The sequence below is a fragment of the Lepidochelys kempii genome, chromosome 7 (genome assembly GCF_965140265.1).
Source record: "Lepidochelys kempii isolate rLepKem1 chromosome 7, rLepKem1.hap2, whole genome shotgun sequence".
NCBI lineage: Eukaryota > Metazoa > Chordata > Testudines > Cheloniidae > Lepidochelys > Lepidochelys kempii.
This window is the reverse complement of record NC_133262.1, coordinates 72218822-72238421: the sequence shown is the minus strand read 5'-3', so window position 1 is coordinate 72238421 and position 19600 is coordinate 72218822. Positions and strand designations below refer to the sequence as shown.

Here is a 19600-nt window from a genome sequence, read left to right as displayed (position 1 = left end):
GTTTCAGGGAATCATAACGGCAAAAAGAAAAATAGGCTCAGTAGATTTTATTTTTATACGGTTGATTTTATTTTTGTGTAGTATTTCATTTTAATGTTAATAGAATTATATAAGAAATTGCCAAAAGATGGATACTATGGCCCTTTCAATACAAAGAGCTGTGTACAGTTGAATATATTTTATTTATGGAGTGCTAGTAAAATATTACTTGGTATGTAAAAACAAGGCTAATAAAACTAGAATTTACTGAAAGATCTCAAGGACTGTTTTATTAGTGCCACACGATAAAATAATTGTGTGATCAATCATTTACGTACAAGACTGGAACATGTTTTATTTAAAACAAGAAAAAAATGCATTGCATGTTTTCTGTGTGTGTGCGCATGTCACAGAAAATTATAAGAGGAAATGTATGCCATTTCAGATTTAGAGCCAAAGGTGAAAACCCAGGTTACAAGCAGAACTGTACAAGGAAATTAGCACGTTACCATCAATTTACAGTCCTTTGTCCCCTGCTTTTGCAACTAGTGGACTTACTGGTATCCCCACTGAAAATAACTTACAAATTACTTTGGCTTGTCTACGCTACAGTTGAATCAGGGGACCTCTTATAGCTCAGTTGTCCCCCAGTCTATGCAGCAGAGTTGAAATCTGTATTATAGTTGGGACCTACCATGCTCTCATAACCAGGCTATGGACAGTCCTTTGTTGGCATTATTGGATTTCAGCTAACAAAGTGCGTGAAACAAGCTTGGTATCTGGTCACGTGAAAGACCATTTTAGATTTTAATTTGATAAGTTTAGGGATTGTTGGTGTAATGGGTCTACTGTAAGAAACCCCACAAGTGGTCACTACCCTGGAACATTCATTGTCCTGACAGTCCATAAGCGAGCCTGTGACAATGGAAATGCCATGGAGATTAGTATAGTAAAAAGAGCAAGCAAGGTCAAACCCTGGGGTGCCCATTTTGCTTGGGGCAAGCCCAACAACAGCTTATGTCAGCTGTTCAGGGGGAAATAAACAGTAACTACTACCCTGCAGTGGAGCTTGAATCCTATATGCTGCTGAGATATCTTCAGAAGGTCTCTGTTTTTCCCTGTGGATGGGGAACTGACGGCATTATGGCAGGTTGTGCAGTGTGCTTCAAGCTGCACCCTCTACTGGCAGATGCAACGCACAGGTAGGTGCTTACTGCACAGGGGAATTGGTTTCCAACAGAGGTCTAGGGCTTCTCTTTCCCTTGGCCACTTCTGGTGCCATGAATGGGGTGGGCAGCTCCCACCACATTCAATGCCTATCCTCCAAGCTCTCCACTCTCCCACCCCAGTGAAAGTGGAGGGGAGGTTGTATGGGACGGGAGAGGAAGGGGTGGGAGAGAGGGCAGGCAAAGTGAAACAGAGAGTGAGGGTGAGAGAGACAGAGAGTGAATACGGACTGTTAAGTGGTGGAGACGAGGTGATAATGAATGTGGGGTATGGGATGAATAAGGAGAGAGGGAGCGGTAGAGTGGAGAGGCAAGGGGATGGAAGGGGAATAGATTGTGCTCATGGGTTTTAACTATGGCTCAGTCAGTCATTGATTCCTTGCACAGAAAAATAAAATAGAAGTGATGTTGGTGTGCACTGCACAGAACCTCTGGGCCCAAATCCCATATAGGAAAGGGAGTGGCACCTGGGTCTACTATTCCTGCCAGGGTCTGTATCATTTGTTTATATATTAGCAGCTGCAGCCTGCCTATGCCTATTTAGACAGGTTGTACTCTTTCCCCAGGACTTCCTTTATGCTAAAGTGTCTACTCAGTCATGTGTTTACTCATTTCAAGCTTTTGGGTGACGTGATTGTGTCCCGTAATTACACATCATTATCAGAGAAGTCCAGAACTGGGTATGTTTTCATTATATTTTATATGCTGAATCTGAGCTACAACTTGGATTATAATAGACAGACAAGAGGCTGTAACCATTCTCTGATTTATCTGCAGATGACAATTTGCTTCCCTTCAGCTTTTTAAGCTATAGGCCCTGTAACTTTGCAGTAACTGTGGATGTTTTGCTTACTTTTCTAGCTGATCTAAATAGTTCCATTATAATTGTAAAACAAACATATGCCCTATGAGAGGGTGCTATATGTCAGAACAAAGTGACTACTATTATGGGTTCCCATCCTGTTTTTTAAGGACCCCATCCAGCAGGCCTAACCTTTTATGCCAATGAGAGTTTGTCTGGGTGCAGGACTGGGCCCTTTGTTTTCCTGATTAATTGTAAATCTGTGCTCACAATATATTATTCCCATGATTTGATAAACATACCTGTAAAATGCCAGCTGAAGTGCAACTTGAATGTAGGCATCTGGGCTAGTCTTTTGTTTCTTAATAAACTCTTTTCCATAGTTTTCAAATGTATAAGCAATAAAATCAAGATTGTTTACTATCCTAGAAAACAAGCAGGGGCGTTTGTTGTAGAGGAAAATGCAAGATTCCCATATAACGTGGTTTGCAAGCAATATTTAGAAAACATTTTCTCCACGTACTGTTTACCACATATCTCAACTAGCATCTATAGACATTTTCAGTCTAATGTCTGGCACTTGGCAACCAGTAAACTGTTCTCAACTAACAATCTCTAATCATGCACTAGTCTACATGCAACTTTAATCTTCAGCACTGCTTATGAGCTGTGACACTCATGTAGTTGTGCTCATTTGAGTTAAACACTCCCCCCCCCAGCAATTCTGCTCCTGAAGGATAAACATGCTCTTCTTTGTTCTAGATTAAATATCAGTGAAGCACTTGTGTTTAAATAATGGATAGATTAAAAGTCTAACGCAGGCCCTGATTTTATTATGAACTCCCATTTCAAAGAAATGTCACCTTTTGTTTATTTAGAAACAAAACATTTTTTATTTTATTTTTGGTATCTGGAATGAGCTAATGCCTCTCGTATTAGATCTTAGATTTTAAACACTTTGTACCAGTGCTGCCTTATATAACGGGATCACAATAAGCCAAGATTTAAAATTGGTCATGTGTACATTGTTAATTTTCTGATGAAACTTAGACAATAAGTTTAAATCTCTCAAAAAACATTTTTGTCATTCAAAGTCACCGTAAAAAATTCCGCGCATATCCACTGTGATCTAGAAAATCCAGCTCCAAAGAACTGGCCTTTGTAGTAACAGTGTAGATACAAGCAAATTAAATGCTTGTCTATTCAAACCAGTTGTTTACAACTCCCCTAAATACATTTCCCACACAGGCTTGGCTATGTACGGGTCAGATCAAATCATATACCTGTACAAATAGAGGCCATTGTTCGCATTTTATGTAAATAATGAATGCTGTATCAAATTTATTTCCAGTGGTATTTGTAGTTTCATTAACTTGTCCTATATTTAGATGAATGGAATGGAATGGAATGATAGTGCAGTTCCTAGTGCATTGTATTAACCATACAGCCTGATCCTGTGAGGCACTGAGCACCTTTTGCTTTCATGGGAGTTGAGGATGATCAGCACTGGGTAGGATTGAGCTGTATAATAAATTAGTTGTTTGTTAGGTGGCTCACAACTTGAAGCAGTTCAGAAAAGTCCAAGAATCTGCCGTACCTTTGAAGTTTTTCTGCTGATGATGCTAAGTGTCCTTGAATTTCTGGAGAGCATTTCCATCTCAATCTCCTTGGAGTAGGAAGCTCACTCACTGAATCAGCTCTCACTAATTTCTTAGAGCTTTCCTTCCTGTAAACACGTCAAAGAAAATACAAAAGGAACATGGTAATAACCTATTCCTTACGAATGATGTGATAACCGTTTTCTTGGTAAATCATTAGTTCCTGACGTAGAGAAACCAGAGTAAGCTCTTATATTACGGATGTTCTGTTTTGCTGGGAAAAACACACAAATGCAATGGGCCTAATTTTGATGTCACTTATACCAGTGTAAAGCAAGAGTAAATCCAAAGAGCTGATCAGTTTGAGTTGTCTTTAGACACATGGTTTTTATTTGGGTCTGTTTCCGCTTGTTGGGGCAAAGCCAAGGGTGAAACTCCCACTGAAAAAAGGCAACTAGGATTTGGTCCATTAAACAAAAGTGGAGGAAAATGAAAGTCCTAAATTGTTTCAATCCTTTCTAATGCGTAAACTGCGATTCCAGTTATAAAGAACCATAATCAAGAGTGTGAAGTTGTTCGGGGCAAGGGGGGAGGGAAACGTGATTTCACTGTGGGTTTCAAAATAGAGTTCAAGTGGGGCTAAAGCCATAGGGGTGAATTTCTGAAAGAGGATCCCAGTTTGTTTAGAGCAGATACTGCATTTTTTGTTTTCAGGCACATTCATTTCTTTTAACACTTAAAGGCCCAATTAATGCATTTGAGCAAAAAAACCCAGGATGCTGTCCTGTTATGTTAAAAATGAAAGAGGACTCACATGTGCTTGAGCAAATGTTCGGTGCACTGTACCAGGACGATCCCATCGAAAGGGGAGTGTTCACACACAGTGCCACAGACTCCATCTCTTCCCACAACAAACTAGCAAGGGAAATGCCATAGCATAAATAATAAGCATAGGATAATGAACTGAATGCACTGTGCTTCGGATAAGAAACAGCAAGTATGCTGATGGCAACAACATAGTGGAGGGCATTGTTATTTCTCTGCTGTGGTATTTGCACATGTCTGGAACCTGCTCCCTCCAGAGGGCCACTAGGGCCAGAGTTGGGAGAGCTTGAGGTTAAAGTGAAGGACTTGGAAAGAAGAGGAAATATCAGCTGCTCTCATCCTTTTTCTTGATCTAGATTTCCTAATTCAACCTTTTTTCTTTCTTTTAGTCTGGGGTAAAGACATTTCTGGAATGTAGACGAGACAGATATCGTCTCAGCTGCATGGGTAAAGAGTAGCATTATGAATTCTGCAAGTGATTAAGTGTTAAAAAGAACACACTATACACCGCAACACTTCCTGTTCCCCAAGTAGGACTTGCTTCCCCTGTCTGCCATCGCTCATGGACAGGAAGCCATTCTGGTCTCAGTGCCAGTGCTTCCCAGCCTCTTGCTTGACACGCTGCTAGGACCCCCCTCACCCCCCCCGACTCTGCTGATTCCCCGTCTGACTATCCTGCCTTTGCTCGTGGTCTATGCCTGATACTCCAAAGGAAATGAAAACCCTCTGTGATGTACTTGGCCTACTATGGCATGCAGATGGGTATCCATCCAGACCCCTGCGGTGATCAGCCCTGACACATGAGACTTGAGTATGCCATGGTTAGTGTGTATCAGAGCACAATTACATGTCAGAGTACAGTAAGATTTTACCTGCATGGGTTTGTCATACCAGCGATTGGCACCATTTTTATTATAGCCTCCCCCATGCAGAAGTTGCAAAGCCATATTTGTATCGTTGAGTTCCACCCCACTTGGGCCATCCAGACACACCAGGCATATACACCGTTCAATCATATCCAGGGAGTCTCGGTTAGTAGAGTCTGCGGATAAAACATTGACACATTTACAACTGCATCTTATTATTTGCATTACAATAGCACCTAGAGGGCCCCATAGAACGAAGTGGTGTGCAACTATAGACCATAATCCTGCAATGAGCTCCAGGCAGAAGGGCTCCTCTGTCCTGCACAGCCCTATTGCCATCAGAGCTCATTGAAGGATCAGAGGTATAGAGTAGGAGGACAATTCCTACTCCAAAGAATTCAGTCTTTTGTGTTAATTTTGCAGTATAACTGTCTTTCTTTTACAGTAGTTCAATAGTATCAGTCTCCAAAAATTACACACCTTACCATAGCTCATGGGGCAAGTCAGGCCTTTGGTTCTCCTGAAGTAACCATGTAGGAACTCAGGTCCACTTCACTTCACTATGGACTTTTTCATCACATCATATTTGGGCAGTAAAATGACATCTGTTAGCTTTATTCACATCACATTGCTTTTCATAAGAAATATTTAGGCCCATATTGTGAGAATTTCAATTTTGGGCTTCTTCACTCCAAGTCTCGTGTGTAATAAAACACTGGGCTATTGCTTGACAAAAGTTCCAGGGGGGACATGTGCAACTAGATTTTATCAAAGCAGATGTGACCCCTGAGATGTGGCTTGACAAACATTCCACGATGAAATAACTGGATCTCTTCAGCGTCACCCCCTTTCATTAAGTAGTTTTCACAGTAAAAATCCTTTTGGAACAAAAAAACATTTATTTGTTCTCTCATTTAGCCTGAAAATTCTCAACTTGGGAGCATTGAAGAAAATCTGCCTAGTCAGTAAACTCAAAGTTTCTTGTAAAAAAACAAAACAAAAAGAGTCTCCAACTTTGCCAGCTTCATGTCAATAAAGAAGATAACTCTACAGCTGAATGCTAAGTTGGTCTCAAATCACTGTCTAGAGGACAGAGCCCTGGACTGGCAAATGGGAGACCTGGGTTTTGGTCCCAATTCTGGCATGCTTGGGGACCTTAGGCAAGTCACATCACTGCCCGGGGCCTCACTTTCCCCATCTATAAAATAGGGATAATTATACTTATCCCTTTTTGTAAACCACTTTGAGATTTACTGAAGAAAAAAAAGCCAGATAGGAGCTAGGTATTATTATAATTTGAAAATGGAAAAATATGAAATTAAGGTTGTGGGGTTTGTTTCATGAACACTTTGTGTAATCCATGCTCCGCTTCTCCTCCATCCCTTTCTGTCTCTGACACACTTTGAACTAAATGCACTTATTTTGGTTTTCAGTCTATGCTTCTCTCCCCTATTCTGTGTCTGTCTCTGTCTGTCTCACATTCAAAGGTGATTTGCATAGGATTTTTTAACAGTTGGGCTTGTGCTCCCTTTTTCTTCTTTGTGGTGGATAAAGGCATGAATGGTTTGTTTGTTTATTTTATTTTCTGTGTGGCTTTTAACTCCCAAACATAAGAATGTAAAGTCTAGTCTTCCCTGGGAAGGCCAGTAGGAAGTGTCAGAAATGTTTATTGTTAGTTCTTAATCCCTTAAGATAAAAGGTAAAAGTGTGGCATCTTTCACAAAGTCTGTGCTTGTATTCCAAAGTATATTAGTCAGTGATTGACATGAAATAGTTGTTATCAAAATCAAACAAAAAACAATTTCATACACGGACTTAAAATCCCTCTGAACAGCTTCATGTGATGTTGTCATTTACACTATCTCTTCAGTCACGGTGCAGTGAAAAAGAGGAAGAAAATGCACAGAGAAGAAAAGGCTACACAAGAGACAGAAAGGAGAACAAACAGAAAAGGACATGAGAGAAAATGGAAGCGAAGAACTATTCTGGGAGTTTGGGTGAAGAGGTTCACTCCTCCACTAGCTCAATCTAAGGGCAGCTCCAGCAAGAAATATTTGGGATCCACTGGTTTAAAGTGATGAACAGGTCCAGGTTGTGAGCCCCTTGCTTGCTGTGGCAAAGCAAGTTACAGGAGTAGTCTCATTGACCTCAGTTTACCCACAGGAGCAGACCTATTGCTCACCAGGACAAGTAAAGGACTCATAGTCTGGCTCATAGAATTCCTGTGTGGTCCTACACGTAGACTTTAACCTCAAAATTGTGAATGAATAGATAAGATGATCTTGAAGAACTCATTTCTGTATCTTAGATTACAAGCCGTGGTTTCTGTTAAATTTAATTGGTTCCCTTGCAGCATGCATGATACGCCATAAATATAGAGCTCTTTGTTGCTGGGCATTGGCTTTAAAGCTACCATGGCACTTTTGATAAGAGTAGGTCTTGTCCCAGTGTCCTTACGCATACATCTCTTCTTTCCCCAGTGTGTGCCATTCTGACGTGTCCCGGGATGGCTGTATGTCACTGGTGCTATGTGTGCATTATTGGTACATCCATTAGCATTCTTTAAAGGTGGAAGATGCTATATAAATGATTAATGTTGTTATTTGTATACAGAAGCTTCCTAACACTAGGGAAACAAAAACTGGTTGGATAGCGAATTACAGAACGGCCATCCCTGTTTGCTTACTCTGTGTTCAATGTTTCGCTTATGTTACCTCACAGGCTTATGAGTTTTATTACAGCAGCTGCCTACAACCCAGCAACCCTCACTCTGACACATGGAGTCAGGGCTGCAATAACCTAGGTTTTTAAAGTGAATAAAATGAGACTCACATGCTAGACACAGCAAAGCAATGGGAAAATGCCCTTACCAATGAACCAGAACATGTCCAGAGAACCAATCAGTCAAACACTGACAAGTTTATCATGTAAGCAGAAAATGAACTGAACAAGAACTCATGTACCGTGATTTGGGATGGGGAAAAAATTTTAGAAGGAATGAAAGCAAGGGGCTAGCAGAGAACAAAAACTGCACGAACAATTTGTTCCTTTTACCCCCTTACCTAACATACATAATTGCATTTAATATGGTAAATCAATCTTTTTGGAGGAACTATTTTTTTTTAATAGGAAAAGAAGGGAAGGGAGTCATGGGCCTAATTTACACACTGTAGGTGAGACTGCACCTCTAATGACTTTAGTAGATTTTCACTTGCTTACACCAGATCTGAATTTAGACCTCTGAATCTTATTAGCTTTGCGATATGAACTCACAGTGAATGACTGTGTGTGTATAATGGTGACCAGTGTCCAAGTATGTCACCCTATAGCTCCTCTGCACCCTCACCCTCTAAATACCCATTCTTTCTTGTGTATTTATCTGTCGAATCATATTTATATGGCCCCCATTTCCCCATTATATCTGAATGCCTCACAATCTCTAATATGTTTATTCTCACAATACCCCTTTCCAGTGTAGAAAACCCATTCCTGCTGCTTTGCTCCCTCCACTGAAGAACTACCACTGGCTAACTCTGTCTGCCCCACCTCCCATTGTAGACCATCACCTGCGCCTAGATGAGTTTGTTGCCAACTCTTGTGTTTTTATTGCAAGCTTTGTAATATGGTTAGGGTACTAGGCTAGGACTTGAGAGACCTGGGTTCAATTCCCTGCTCCATCACTTCCTCTGTGGCCTTGGGCAAGTAATTTAGCCTCTCTATGCCTCTGTTCCACAACTGTAAAAATGTTCCTGATGCCTCAGTTCTCCATCTGTAGCAATGACTTACCATATTAGTAGCCCTTCCCTACTTCACAGAGGTGTTGTGAGGATAAATGCATTAATGATTGTCATATGCTTTGAGATGCAAAGCTCTATCTGTCAGGTATTATTATACTATCACTTAGAGCAACAGCTCCTGGAAACAGATGATTAGCTGAAAACTCTCAGCTTCATTTAAAAAAAAAGTTTCTGCCCTCATGGTTGCAGAGAAAAGCCTGAAAAAGTGGTACAAGGGTACCCTACAGGCTTAGCAACCAGAAGGCAAAGATTTTTTTAAAAAAAAACTCATGTTTTTTTAAGCCAATCTCATGACTTTTTTTTGAGGTCTGGCATGTTTTTTTTAATGCTTGGGATTGGCAATACTGTGTTTCTGTTATCTGCCAGAAAATGGGAATAATTGCTTTTAAAATAACAAAATCAGGATAAGCTATACTAGCTCTTTCTGCAAATGTTTGGAGCAACTCAGCTGACCGGTTTGTCTTTCTTCTTTTGCTGAAATTCACTAATTCTGTAGCTATGATTTTTTTATATCCAACTATTACTCTTTATGTCCCTTCAATTCTTTTTTCCTGTGACATCAGTTCGGCGACAGATCTCCATGCATTAGTGGCAATAAAACTGCTAGGTGTCCAAAGTCAACCCCTAAGCATATTTTAATGCTATTATATCTCACCATCTGCTTTGACTCACCAGGATGAAGGTGTTTCCTGAAAGTCTAGCCAAACTCCAACAGCATGAGAGTGCCATGGCCATGTTGATATTTTATTTGTTTTTAGAACGTTGAGATCTATGAGACCAACAGACTCAGAGAATTGGTATTAGGATAGAAAACTTTTTATGTCAAGGTTACTGGTATGAATGTGGCGTGGGTTGATAGCTTGGGGATTTGAGAAAGATATTGACATATTTTATGCTGTCTCTGATCTGTTGACTTCAGTTTCCAGTGCTGTGAATCTGGTATCCTTTGTAAACACAAGACAGACTTTTTTTTTTTATCATTAGAAGCATACTCTGATCAAAGGATAAGCTATTTGCTATGAGAGGGGAGCAATAAGAGGGCATGAAATGTGTACGCTTATATCCCTTGCATACATGCAGAAGTAAAATGTGTATTTCCTTCTAGCACAGGCTCAAAATGTATGGCAAGTAGAAATCCAAGGAGCAGACCATTTGCAAAGCAGAATGAAAAGTGGATTTAAAGGAACTATGGAAAACAAAAAAAAAATAGCAATGTTTTAAAGAAAATGTTCTCTTCCTACAAGTTCATACAAAAATGGCCACCATTTTGCTGTATGTAAACTTGTACCCCCAAATGTTGTGATATTTTGATAAAGGCCTGAACAAAAGCCCATGGAAGCCAATGAGAATCTTTCTGATGATTTCAATGGGCTGTGGATCAGGTCCTTAATTACTATTTTTCCATCTAAAAAGAGCTTAGCAGCTTGGTGAAATTTTGTCTCAGCAGAGGGGCTCTTTTAATAATAATTCTGAAATGACTCCTGCACTTTGTGTTTTGGTGGCTGATACAGGTTACAATTAGTGACAAAAAGAATTAACATTTATTTCACCATAGTATTTACAGAATTTCCTGCATGTAGAATGGGAAATACCACAAATGCTGGGGTAAACTTAATTAGGAAAACCATTTTTTCCCCAAGGATAGTCTTAATTGACTACCAATCCAATAGGGAAATATAAAGGAGGTAGGTTTGATTTTTGGGACCAAACTTTCATAGCCTTGACATGCACTAACATCTACATGACATTTACTTGTGCAAAATCTGTCTGTCTTGGGTTTTGCACATCCTTTCCTGTGCCTCCACATACAGATGCTCCAATCTCTCACCTGAACAAGTAGGTGTCAATACTTGAAAAGTGTTTGCATACATAAAATTGCACACACAGAAACAGAGTCTGGTTTTGCTCATATACGTTCCAACACTCAGTTGTGAGGAACATTAGCATGAAACCTCTGAGGTTTGAAGCCTTCTTTCAGAATCTGGTCTTTTAAATAACTCTTTTTCCATCTAGATATCCTATTTGTCATCTTAGGTGGCCTCTCTTTCTTTGCTGGTATCTAGACCAGAGAATTCTCTCAGAAATTCACTGGAAGTTCTGTGTTTACATAGTGATTATTTACAAACCACATCAAGAGAAATGTTGCTCGCTGCTCAGGAATTTGGAGGAATGACGCTCAGAGAGTGAAAGGGTGCTGCAAACACAAGACTCAACAATGAAAGCAACTGAATACTTAGCCAAAAGTATTGAGCCATTGAGTAACCAAAGTTAACTGACTCGAAAGAAAAATCAGAATATCGAAGAATCAAATCAGAGCTGTCAGAATTTAAAGGGAAGGAGTTAAAAAGCTCTGATACAGTACTATAAAATCCTCTTACCTGTAAAGGGTTAAGAAGCTCAAGTAACCTGGCTGGCACCTGACCAAAATGACCAATAAGGAGACAAGAGACCTTCAAATCTGGGTGGGGGGGAAAAGGTTTTGTCCATCTGTGTGATGCCTCTGGCCGGGGACAGATCAAGAAAGCGAGCAATTCAATTCCTATAAAGTTAGAAAGTAATCTAGCTAGAAAATGCATTAGATTTTGCTTTTGTTTTTGACTTGTGAAATTCGCTGTGCTGGAGGGAATGTGTATTCCTGTTTTTGTGTATTTTTGTAACTTAAGGTTTTGCCTAGAGGGATTCTCTATGTTTTGAATCTGACTGCCTGTGAGATTATCTTCCATTCTAATTTCACAGAGGTGCTTCTTTTACCATTTTTCTTTCTAATAAAGTTCTGTTTCTTTTAAGAGCCTGACTGATTTCTCTATGATCCTAAGACCCAGGGGTTTGGGTCTGTGATCACTTTGTAACCAATTGGTAAGGATATTATTTTCAAGCCTCCCCAGGAAATGGGGTGTAAGGCTTGAGGGAATAGGAACTCCAAGTGGTCCTTTCGCTGATTCTTTGTTAAATCACTTGTTGGTGGCAGCGTACCCCCCAAGGGCAAAAAGTTTGTGCCTTGGGGAAGTTTTACCTAAGCTGGTAGAAATAAGCTTAGGGGGGGTCTTTCCTGCGGGTCCCCACATCTGTACCCTAGAGTTCAGAGTGGGGAGGGAACCCTGACATGGTGGCAGAGCGGTGGGATCATTTTTGAACCAAAAGCACAGCAGGATTTTAAAAGGACAAATTTTTCTCTTTGTTTGAAAAACAGGGAGGGTTTTTTTTAAAGCTGATTAGAGCTTCAGGTTCTGTCTCTGTGCCTGGAGACAGAGCAGCTGCATAACAAAAGGATTTTTCTGTTAGCTGGGAGGGAACCCTGAGAAGAGCCAAGAACATTAACTCTTTGGGCATTCCAACAAGCTGGCACATTGCAGAAGATGACATTCCTAAACACAAGTCAATTTTAGTGCAGGACAATGGTATCAGATTGGCACTTCCTTGATAAGATATTCTCTATCCACAGAACAGATACTACTGCTGTAACAGAGGGTAAGCTGCAGGGAGCTGCAGAGTCAGCCCTCTTACAAAGGCAATGTTCCTGGGGATCCTGAGTGGATGAAAACACAATGAGCCAGACCCTTAGCTGATTAAAATGGGCTTAACTTCCTTTGAACTCAATGGAGTTACACTGATCACACCAGTTGACGATCAGGTTGAATATGAAGAAAACACTACAAGAAATGAGCCTAATTATTCTTCAATAATGTTGATTTTAAAAAAGATAGAGAATTTTCCAATCTATACTTAACACTGTAATTTATAGGCAGAAGGTCTCCAGAAAATCATTTCTATACTATGCATTTTTATAGAAAAGTTAATGCTTAAATTCCATTTTTCTTGTTTAGTTGTAATGAAGGCTGAGGGTGGGTGGATTGTGTGAAAAGCCATTATCAGTAATCTAAAAGGGAAATGGGTATACTCCTCTGGGGAAATATTTTGAAATGACAAGCTGTTTGGTAAACTTTGGTGCATTTCTAATCGTAATAGCACAAAATAGTATTCTTCCTAGTATCTCTGAGCCAGAGATAAAGGGATGATTTAGCATTTTTCAGAGAGGAAGATGAACTCCAACATTGTCCAGAGAAAAAGATAAATAGGAAAATTTCCCTTACCTTGCTTTAGTCTGAACACAGTGTAAAACATAAAGTGCTAGACTATCCAACACTTTCTAAAGCCTACGGATGCATTGTACTCATTATCACAGTTTGACCATGAAGAAATAGACAAATCACAAACTCTGATGGTATGTTCAGAATTTATCAGATGAAAGACAAAGCATGGGATGAAATCTCGCAACATGGTATTGCCCTTGGAGTTACACAGCTGAAGGCTCAAAATCATACAAGAATTGAACTTCCTCATGCTCGAGGAATTCAACAACATGGCTGAGATTTTAGCCATCTATTTGCCTTAAGGATCACCTCCCATCAAGGACAAGTGATGATGATGATGAGGATGAAGAAGAGAAGGTTGGGATTGCCGATGCTAACCTTTCATGAGGATTGTCCTGGCCTCTGCCCACTCGGTTCTTCCATCAGATGTCAGTAGACCAATTGGAGGCAGCCTCTCTTCTTCATTCTCTGCCATTTTGACTATCTTTCTTAACTGAGTGAATAGATCCCCTTCGCTGAGACGGCGGAAATTAATTACAACATCCAAAACAAAGAACTGCAGGGAAATGATAAAAGTCAGAAGGATCACAGACAGATCATACTGAGCTCTGTAAGAAAACATCTCGCTCAATGTGGGATGGCCTGGAGGTGCTGCAGCTCTGCACAATGAGAATTACGTGGCTGAGAGAAGTGGTGTGCTAACATGCTGGGGCCTGATACTGTGCTCTCACCTGTGTTTGGGTTTGATACCAGTGTAACTCCACTGACTTCAGTTGAGTGGCTCCTGATTTACAATGGAGTGAGAGCAGAATAAGGTTATATTGTTTGAGTAAGTTTAAAAACACCTGAGCCATTAAAACCAGGAAGCATGTTAATAATTTCCATAGTCCCAGCTCTTTTAAAAATAGCATAGGGATATGCAATACTGTTACATGTGGAACCCACAGAGCTTTTTATAACCCATTTATTATGTGCTAAATTACGCTGCTTGCTCTCTAAAGTTTTGCCAGCATTCAAAAGCTGACCATTAGCAATAAGTAAACTGTAGAAGATTAAGTGATCTATTGTGGATGGATAAACAACCAGGTGTCTGGATGCTTTTCCAGATTAATCCAAACCACCTTGATGGAGAAACTGACAGGGTCAGATTAAGACCAGTTGGGACCTAGATCTACCAGAACTTCCCCTCCTGCCAAAAACAAAACAAAAACCTACACCACAAAAAAGATGACCAGATTCTTTCCCTCTGATTATCCATCTTCAGCCCCCACAAATAGACTTTCACTGCCAGTTCCTTCCCCATAGACATGTCATTCTTCACTCTTCACACCACCCACAGGTTCCTTAATCTTCTGCCCTCCCATTATTACTCTCAGTTGGCTTGTTGTTCTGTTAGGCCCACACAGGCCGGCAGGCAGGGATTCCAAGGATGCTGCCTTAAGCTATCCAGAAAATTTCCTCATGACATTGCCAATGATTCTGAAACTTTGGCTTTTCATCTTGATTTAGAAAGAAAACACAATTCAAAATGTCAGAATTTTCTGTGGAAGAGAAATCCTGTTTTGTGACCAGCTCTGCTCCTTATAATACATTTAAAAAAGCAAAATCTTTGCCTTTGGAATGCACCATATTGTACTAAATGTCAGGAACTTGCAAACAAATGCTGTATGGGAGGGGTACTGTAGAAGGTCTCTTCTCTTCTCACCCTCACTCTAAATTATACATGCTGAACACTATGCGGTATGCCAATATACCCAATAGAGTTTTCAGGTTAAAATATAAACATTTCAGCAAATGCACATTGTATAAATTTGTTTGCCAGTGGTGTTGCTTCCCTGCTTGAGAAGTGTTTTTATTTGAGTGGAAACTAAATTAGTATTTTCCCCAGTCCCACATACATCCTCGCTGCAGCAGTGTACTCACAATGTAAGCTGGGCTAGGAAGGGAACAAAACGATGGGAGCTTCTTGTTAAACTGCTGGCAGCATATCACTGATAAGAACTGAGTATGGGCTTCAGGACTGAGTCCAGTGCCATCATCTATTGTATATTCAATGGGATCCTGGACCAATGATCTTATTACATTGCTATCAAGCAAATTTATGCATACCCAATTTCTGAAGGAAAGAGGAAAAGGTTTAAAAACATAATGTCTACTCACCTGATTGTTACAAGCAACAATAATGTGCTCTGGTTCTGGCATTATGCTGCTTTTCTGGGCCACAAGAGTATCTTTGGTATGGCCTGGAAGACGATAGGAAGAAAAGAGTCCATAGTATTGCTTCATACAGAGAGGATGACCAGACAGCTGTCCACGAGCAAAATCAACAGGTATAGCATTGCTGGAGAGAGAGGAGAGAAACAAAGCCAGAGAAAAGTAGAAAGAGAGAGACACAGAAAGGAAAAGAAATCTAATCTGTCCTTTGTTCTGTTACAATTAGATTAGGTACAATACAAATGGAATAATAAAAACAAGATTACAGTGTAAGGAAATAGATGAATTCCCATACCAAAGTTAAATACATCATTCCTGGCAGATTCATGCATATTCATTAAGCAATTGTATTTGCATTCAATGAATATGTGTTGGAGACTCAAACAATAGCAGAGCATGCAAATCAGTGACTGCAACATATATTCATCATTTGTGAATATACAGTACACTTGCACTTTTCCTCATCCAGTATAAAATCTTTCACATATGTAGCCCCTGCCCATTCAAAAACAAAACAAAAAAAAAGGACCCCCAAGAGTCCTGTGATAGGAGTAGGGAGCTTGCTTAGAAAGGACCCTCAAAACTCTGTAGAATAAATGAAAGTCAGCTGAACATCTGAAGTTGACATGCACCCTAGAACACGGACGGGCAAACTTTTTGGCCTGAGGGCCGCATCGGGTTTTGGAAATTGTATGGAGGGCCGGTTAGGGGAGGCAAACAGCCAGGTGTGGCCTGGCTCCCCCCCCATCTGCCCCTCCCTGCTTCTTGCCCCCTGATGCACCCCTGCCTCATCCACTCCCTGTCCCTTGACTGCTCCCAGTACCCCTGCCTCTGACTGCCCCCCGCCGCCTCATCCAACCCCCCTTCTTCCTGACTGCCCCCCCCCAGGACCCTTGCCCCTATTTAACCCCCCTGTGCCCCGTCCTCTGGCCGGCCCGACCCCATCCACACCCCCGCCCCCTGACCACCACCCTGAACTCCCCTGCCCTCTATCCAGCCCGCCCTGCTCCCTGCCCCCTTACCGTGCTGCCTGGAGTACCTGTGGCTGGTGGCGCTACAGCTGTACTGCCCGGCTGGAGCCAGCCACACACTGCGCAGCACAGAGCACCGGGTCAGGCCGGGCTCTGCAGCCGCGCCGCCCCGCCCCAGGAGCTTGCAACCCTGCCACCCAGAGCATCGTGTCAGTGGCACAGTGAGCTGAGGCTGCGGGGAAGGGGGAACAGCAGAGGAGGGTCTGGGGGCTGGCCTCCCGGGCCAGGAGCTCAGAGGCTGGGCAGGACGGGCCCGCGGGCCGGATGTGGCCTGTGGGCCGTACTTTGCCCATCTCTGCCCTAGAAGGCCATGTTTGGTTTGTACTGGAAGTCCAGGCTAGAGTTGCTTAGAATGTTTAAGGGAAACATCTCCACCTCAGGAAATCAGTAGAATGTGCAGGATGGAGGGGAATCATCTTGACTGTGAGGAGTTAATCTGACACTGCCAAACAACTTTGGTCCTTAGTGTGACACATGGGGGAAGTAAAGGCTGAAATTTAGCAGCTGGATCCTTTTTAATTGCTAAGAGTCTGGCAACAATACACACTAAAGTGCCTCTTTAGTGACCAGAACAAAATCTGGTTACTTTTCTGTGGAATATTTTCTTTTCTGATTACAGATTGTAGGACATTATACTGTCAATGCAGTAGAAACTAAAATAGTTGTCATTGTAGGCAGGGGCCACAGGGAAATTGCTGGTATTGTGGTTAAGAATACTAGACCAGGAGAAAGTTGTCTAATTCCCAGGTCTGCCATAGACTTCCTGTATGACTTACTTCCTTGGAAAAGTCACTTAATCTCTCTGTGTCTCAGGTCCTCATCTGTAAAATGGGGATAATAATACTTCATTTCTTTCCACCCTCCACCTTTGTCTTGTCTATTTAGATTGTCAGCTCTTTGGGCCAGAGACAGTCTCTTATATTCTGATGTAGTGCAAAGCCCAATGGATTCCCAATCTCATTTGGGGCCTATTTTTACAAGAATAGTATATAATAACAATGATGATAAGAAAGCCTGTGATTATAATGATTTTAGGAAGGGGACATTATACTATATTGTTCTGACAACAAAACTTGCACTGATTTAATACCTTAAGCTATGTTCTTGTGTTATAATATTTTTGTCTGTCTAAGTTAGGCTTTGTTTGAAATACTTTACCCAGGCAACTGGGCTATCTACATAGCTAAAACTACATACAAATAAAAGCTGTGTTATCCGGCACTTTATCAACCAGAAAGCTCTATTAACCAGCATTTCTGATATTTCCCATTACAAATCTTCATTCTAGTAACTGGGACTAGTATACTGCCCAGGAGGTTATGCAACTGCATATTCTACACTCTACTTTTATGCAAAAGAGGTGGAAGACAAGTAAGCAAGCCGATACCAGAGATTTATTCAAAACACCAGCTTCAAGGGTATGTCAGAGGGTCATTAAAGATTCAACGCAATCTCCTACACCTTCTACATCTACAATGATAATTGATGTTTATAATGATGACGCCAAGGCACTGCAAGATCCTGAAGTGCCTTCTGAATCATCAAAGATTAAATTATGTTCAGTATAGTTTTAGTGTTAAGTTTATTTTTAGTGATCTGGGTGTCCGCCATGCGCAGCCCATAGTGATATGTAGTGTCATAAGATAACCTACTGTATAGAAAACTTTAGCTGTATACACCTAAGTGCTTCAAGAAACCAATCACTCTGCAGTGCACTACTACTACTGGATTGGTGAGTACAGTACCTGTATACTATTTTATATTTTATTCATTTTTTGTATTCTATTTCTTTGAAAATTGGTATTCCATTGATAAGTATAACTCTTACTTAACTGGAATTTTTGACTAACCGGCACCACCATTCCACCAACATGCCAGATAATAAAGTTTTTACTGTACTTCGGAAAGTTATGAACTGCTTTTGCATACTAGTTTTGTGCCTATTGTGTTTGCCTATGTAGTGATTCAAAAGATGCTAGGATTACATTGATTATCCTATGGCTGTAAAAGGGCAACAATGGATATTGGAATATTAATAGTTATAATGAGGAAATATTAGTGTTGGTACCCAAAGGTAAGCAACAACAGTAGAACTTCATAGACAAAGGAGTAAAGAATTATTAAAGAAAGGCAAGGAATACTGTGACAAGTCTTCTTTAGATCAAGGAACCCAGGTCAAAATATTAAAGATAAAATTTTACATCTTTGCTAAGCAATATGTATTCCTAGCTCTTCACAGATGCATACCGTACTGTCATGTAAAGATGTAGTGACAAAGTAGTTTATAACATATCAACATCTGTATTTTTAGATATGCAGATATGGCATACAGTTCTATAGTTTATCTTAGACAAAAGCACATGTTCCTGAGCAATCAAGTGTGATAAGTTTTTGAATAGTTTTAGATTTTGAAGTAAAAAAATCCAACAACTCCTTCCAATTTCTTTTCTTATAGTCAATTCACAGGTGGTGAGACTAGGGTGACCATATATCCCGATTTTATAGGGACAGTCCCCATATTTGGGGCTTTTTCTTATATAGGCACCTATTGCCTCCTCTCCCCGCCCCCCCTGATTTTTCACACTTTCTATCTGGTCACCCTAGGTGAGACCTCGGATGGCTAAATATCGACTTTGTCTTTCCCTGGCCCAAAAGAATGCTGGTCAGGATGCGTGACAAGGGAGCTCTCATTATCCCATGATTGAAAATGTTCCCTTCCTCCATTATGGTGCAGTGTACTGTGCCTTGGTTGTCTGCCACATTCCATTCTTTGGGTGGATGCATTTCAGTGGTACTGCTGGAATGTAGTTTGTAAAATTCTTTTGGATGAATGGTGCTATATATGTAAAATACTGTTATTAATAGTTCTCAAGGACTGCTGGAGATATTTTCCTACATTTACAACAGGAAAAATGGATTACAACTTTTTTGGTTAAATACCAGCAGTAGAACCTGGTGTGATTACGCTTCCTCTCGTGGGGTTTATTATTTTGGGATGGGATAGGGGATGTCTATTAACAAATTAACCACGGTGGAGAGGTGAATATCAGAAATATGGAAAATTGTAGAGATACTTGTGAGGGAGTTTACTAAACTGGTGGTTCTCAAGTTAATACATAGGGCTGTTAGCAAACTTTGCTATGACACACCACACAACAGAAACATTAACCC

At 40.7% G+C, this 19600-nt stretch overlaps 1 protein-coding gene and 1 long non-coding RNA gene across 3 annotated transcripts in view; one reads left to right on the top strand and one right to left on the bottom strand.

Moving 5' to 3' along the window:
• The window catches only part of LOC140914746 (uncharacterized), a 120091-nt gene that overhangs the window by 54276 nt on the left and 46215 nt on the right, over window positions 1-19600 (top strand). The gene's annotated exons all lie outside the window — the stretch shown is intronic.
• CHAT (choline O-acetyltransferase) overlaps window positions 1-19600 on the bottom strand; it is a 41638-nt gene that overhangs the window by 11749 nt on the left and 10289 nt on the right. Inside the window, exons 5-10 of the mRNA XM_073354911.1 lie at window positions 15345-15525; window positions 13563-13740; window positions 5303-5472; window positions 4420-4520; window positions 3605-3733; window positions 2310-2432 (exon numbers count right to left, since the gene is read on the bottom strand). Coding sequence (XP_073211012.1) covers window positions 2310-2432; window positions 3605-3733; window positions 4420-4520; window positions 5303-5472; window positions 13563-13740; window positions 15345-15525 — 882 coding nt within the window. The remainder of the gene's footprint in view (window positions 1-2309; window positions 2433-3604; window positions 3734-4419; window positions 4521-5302; window positions 5473-13562; window positions 13741-15344; window positions 15526-19600) is intronic.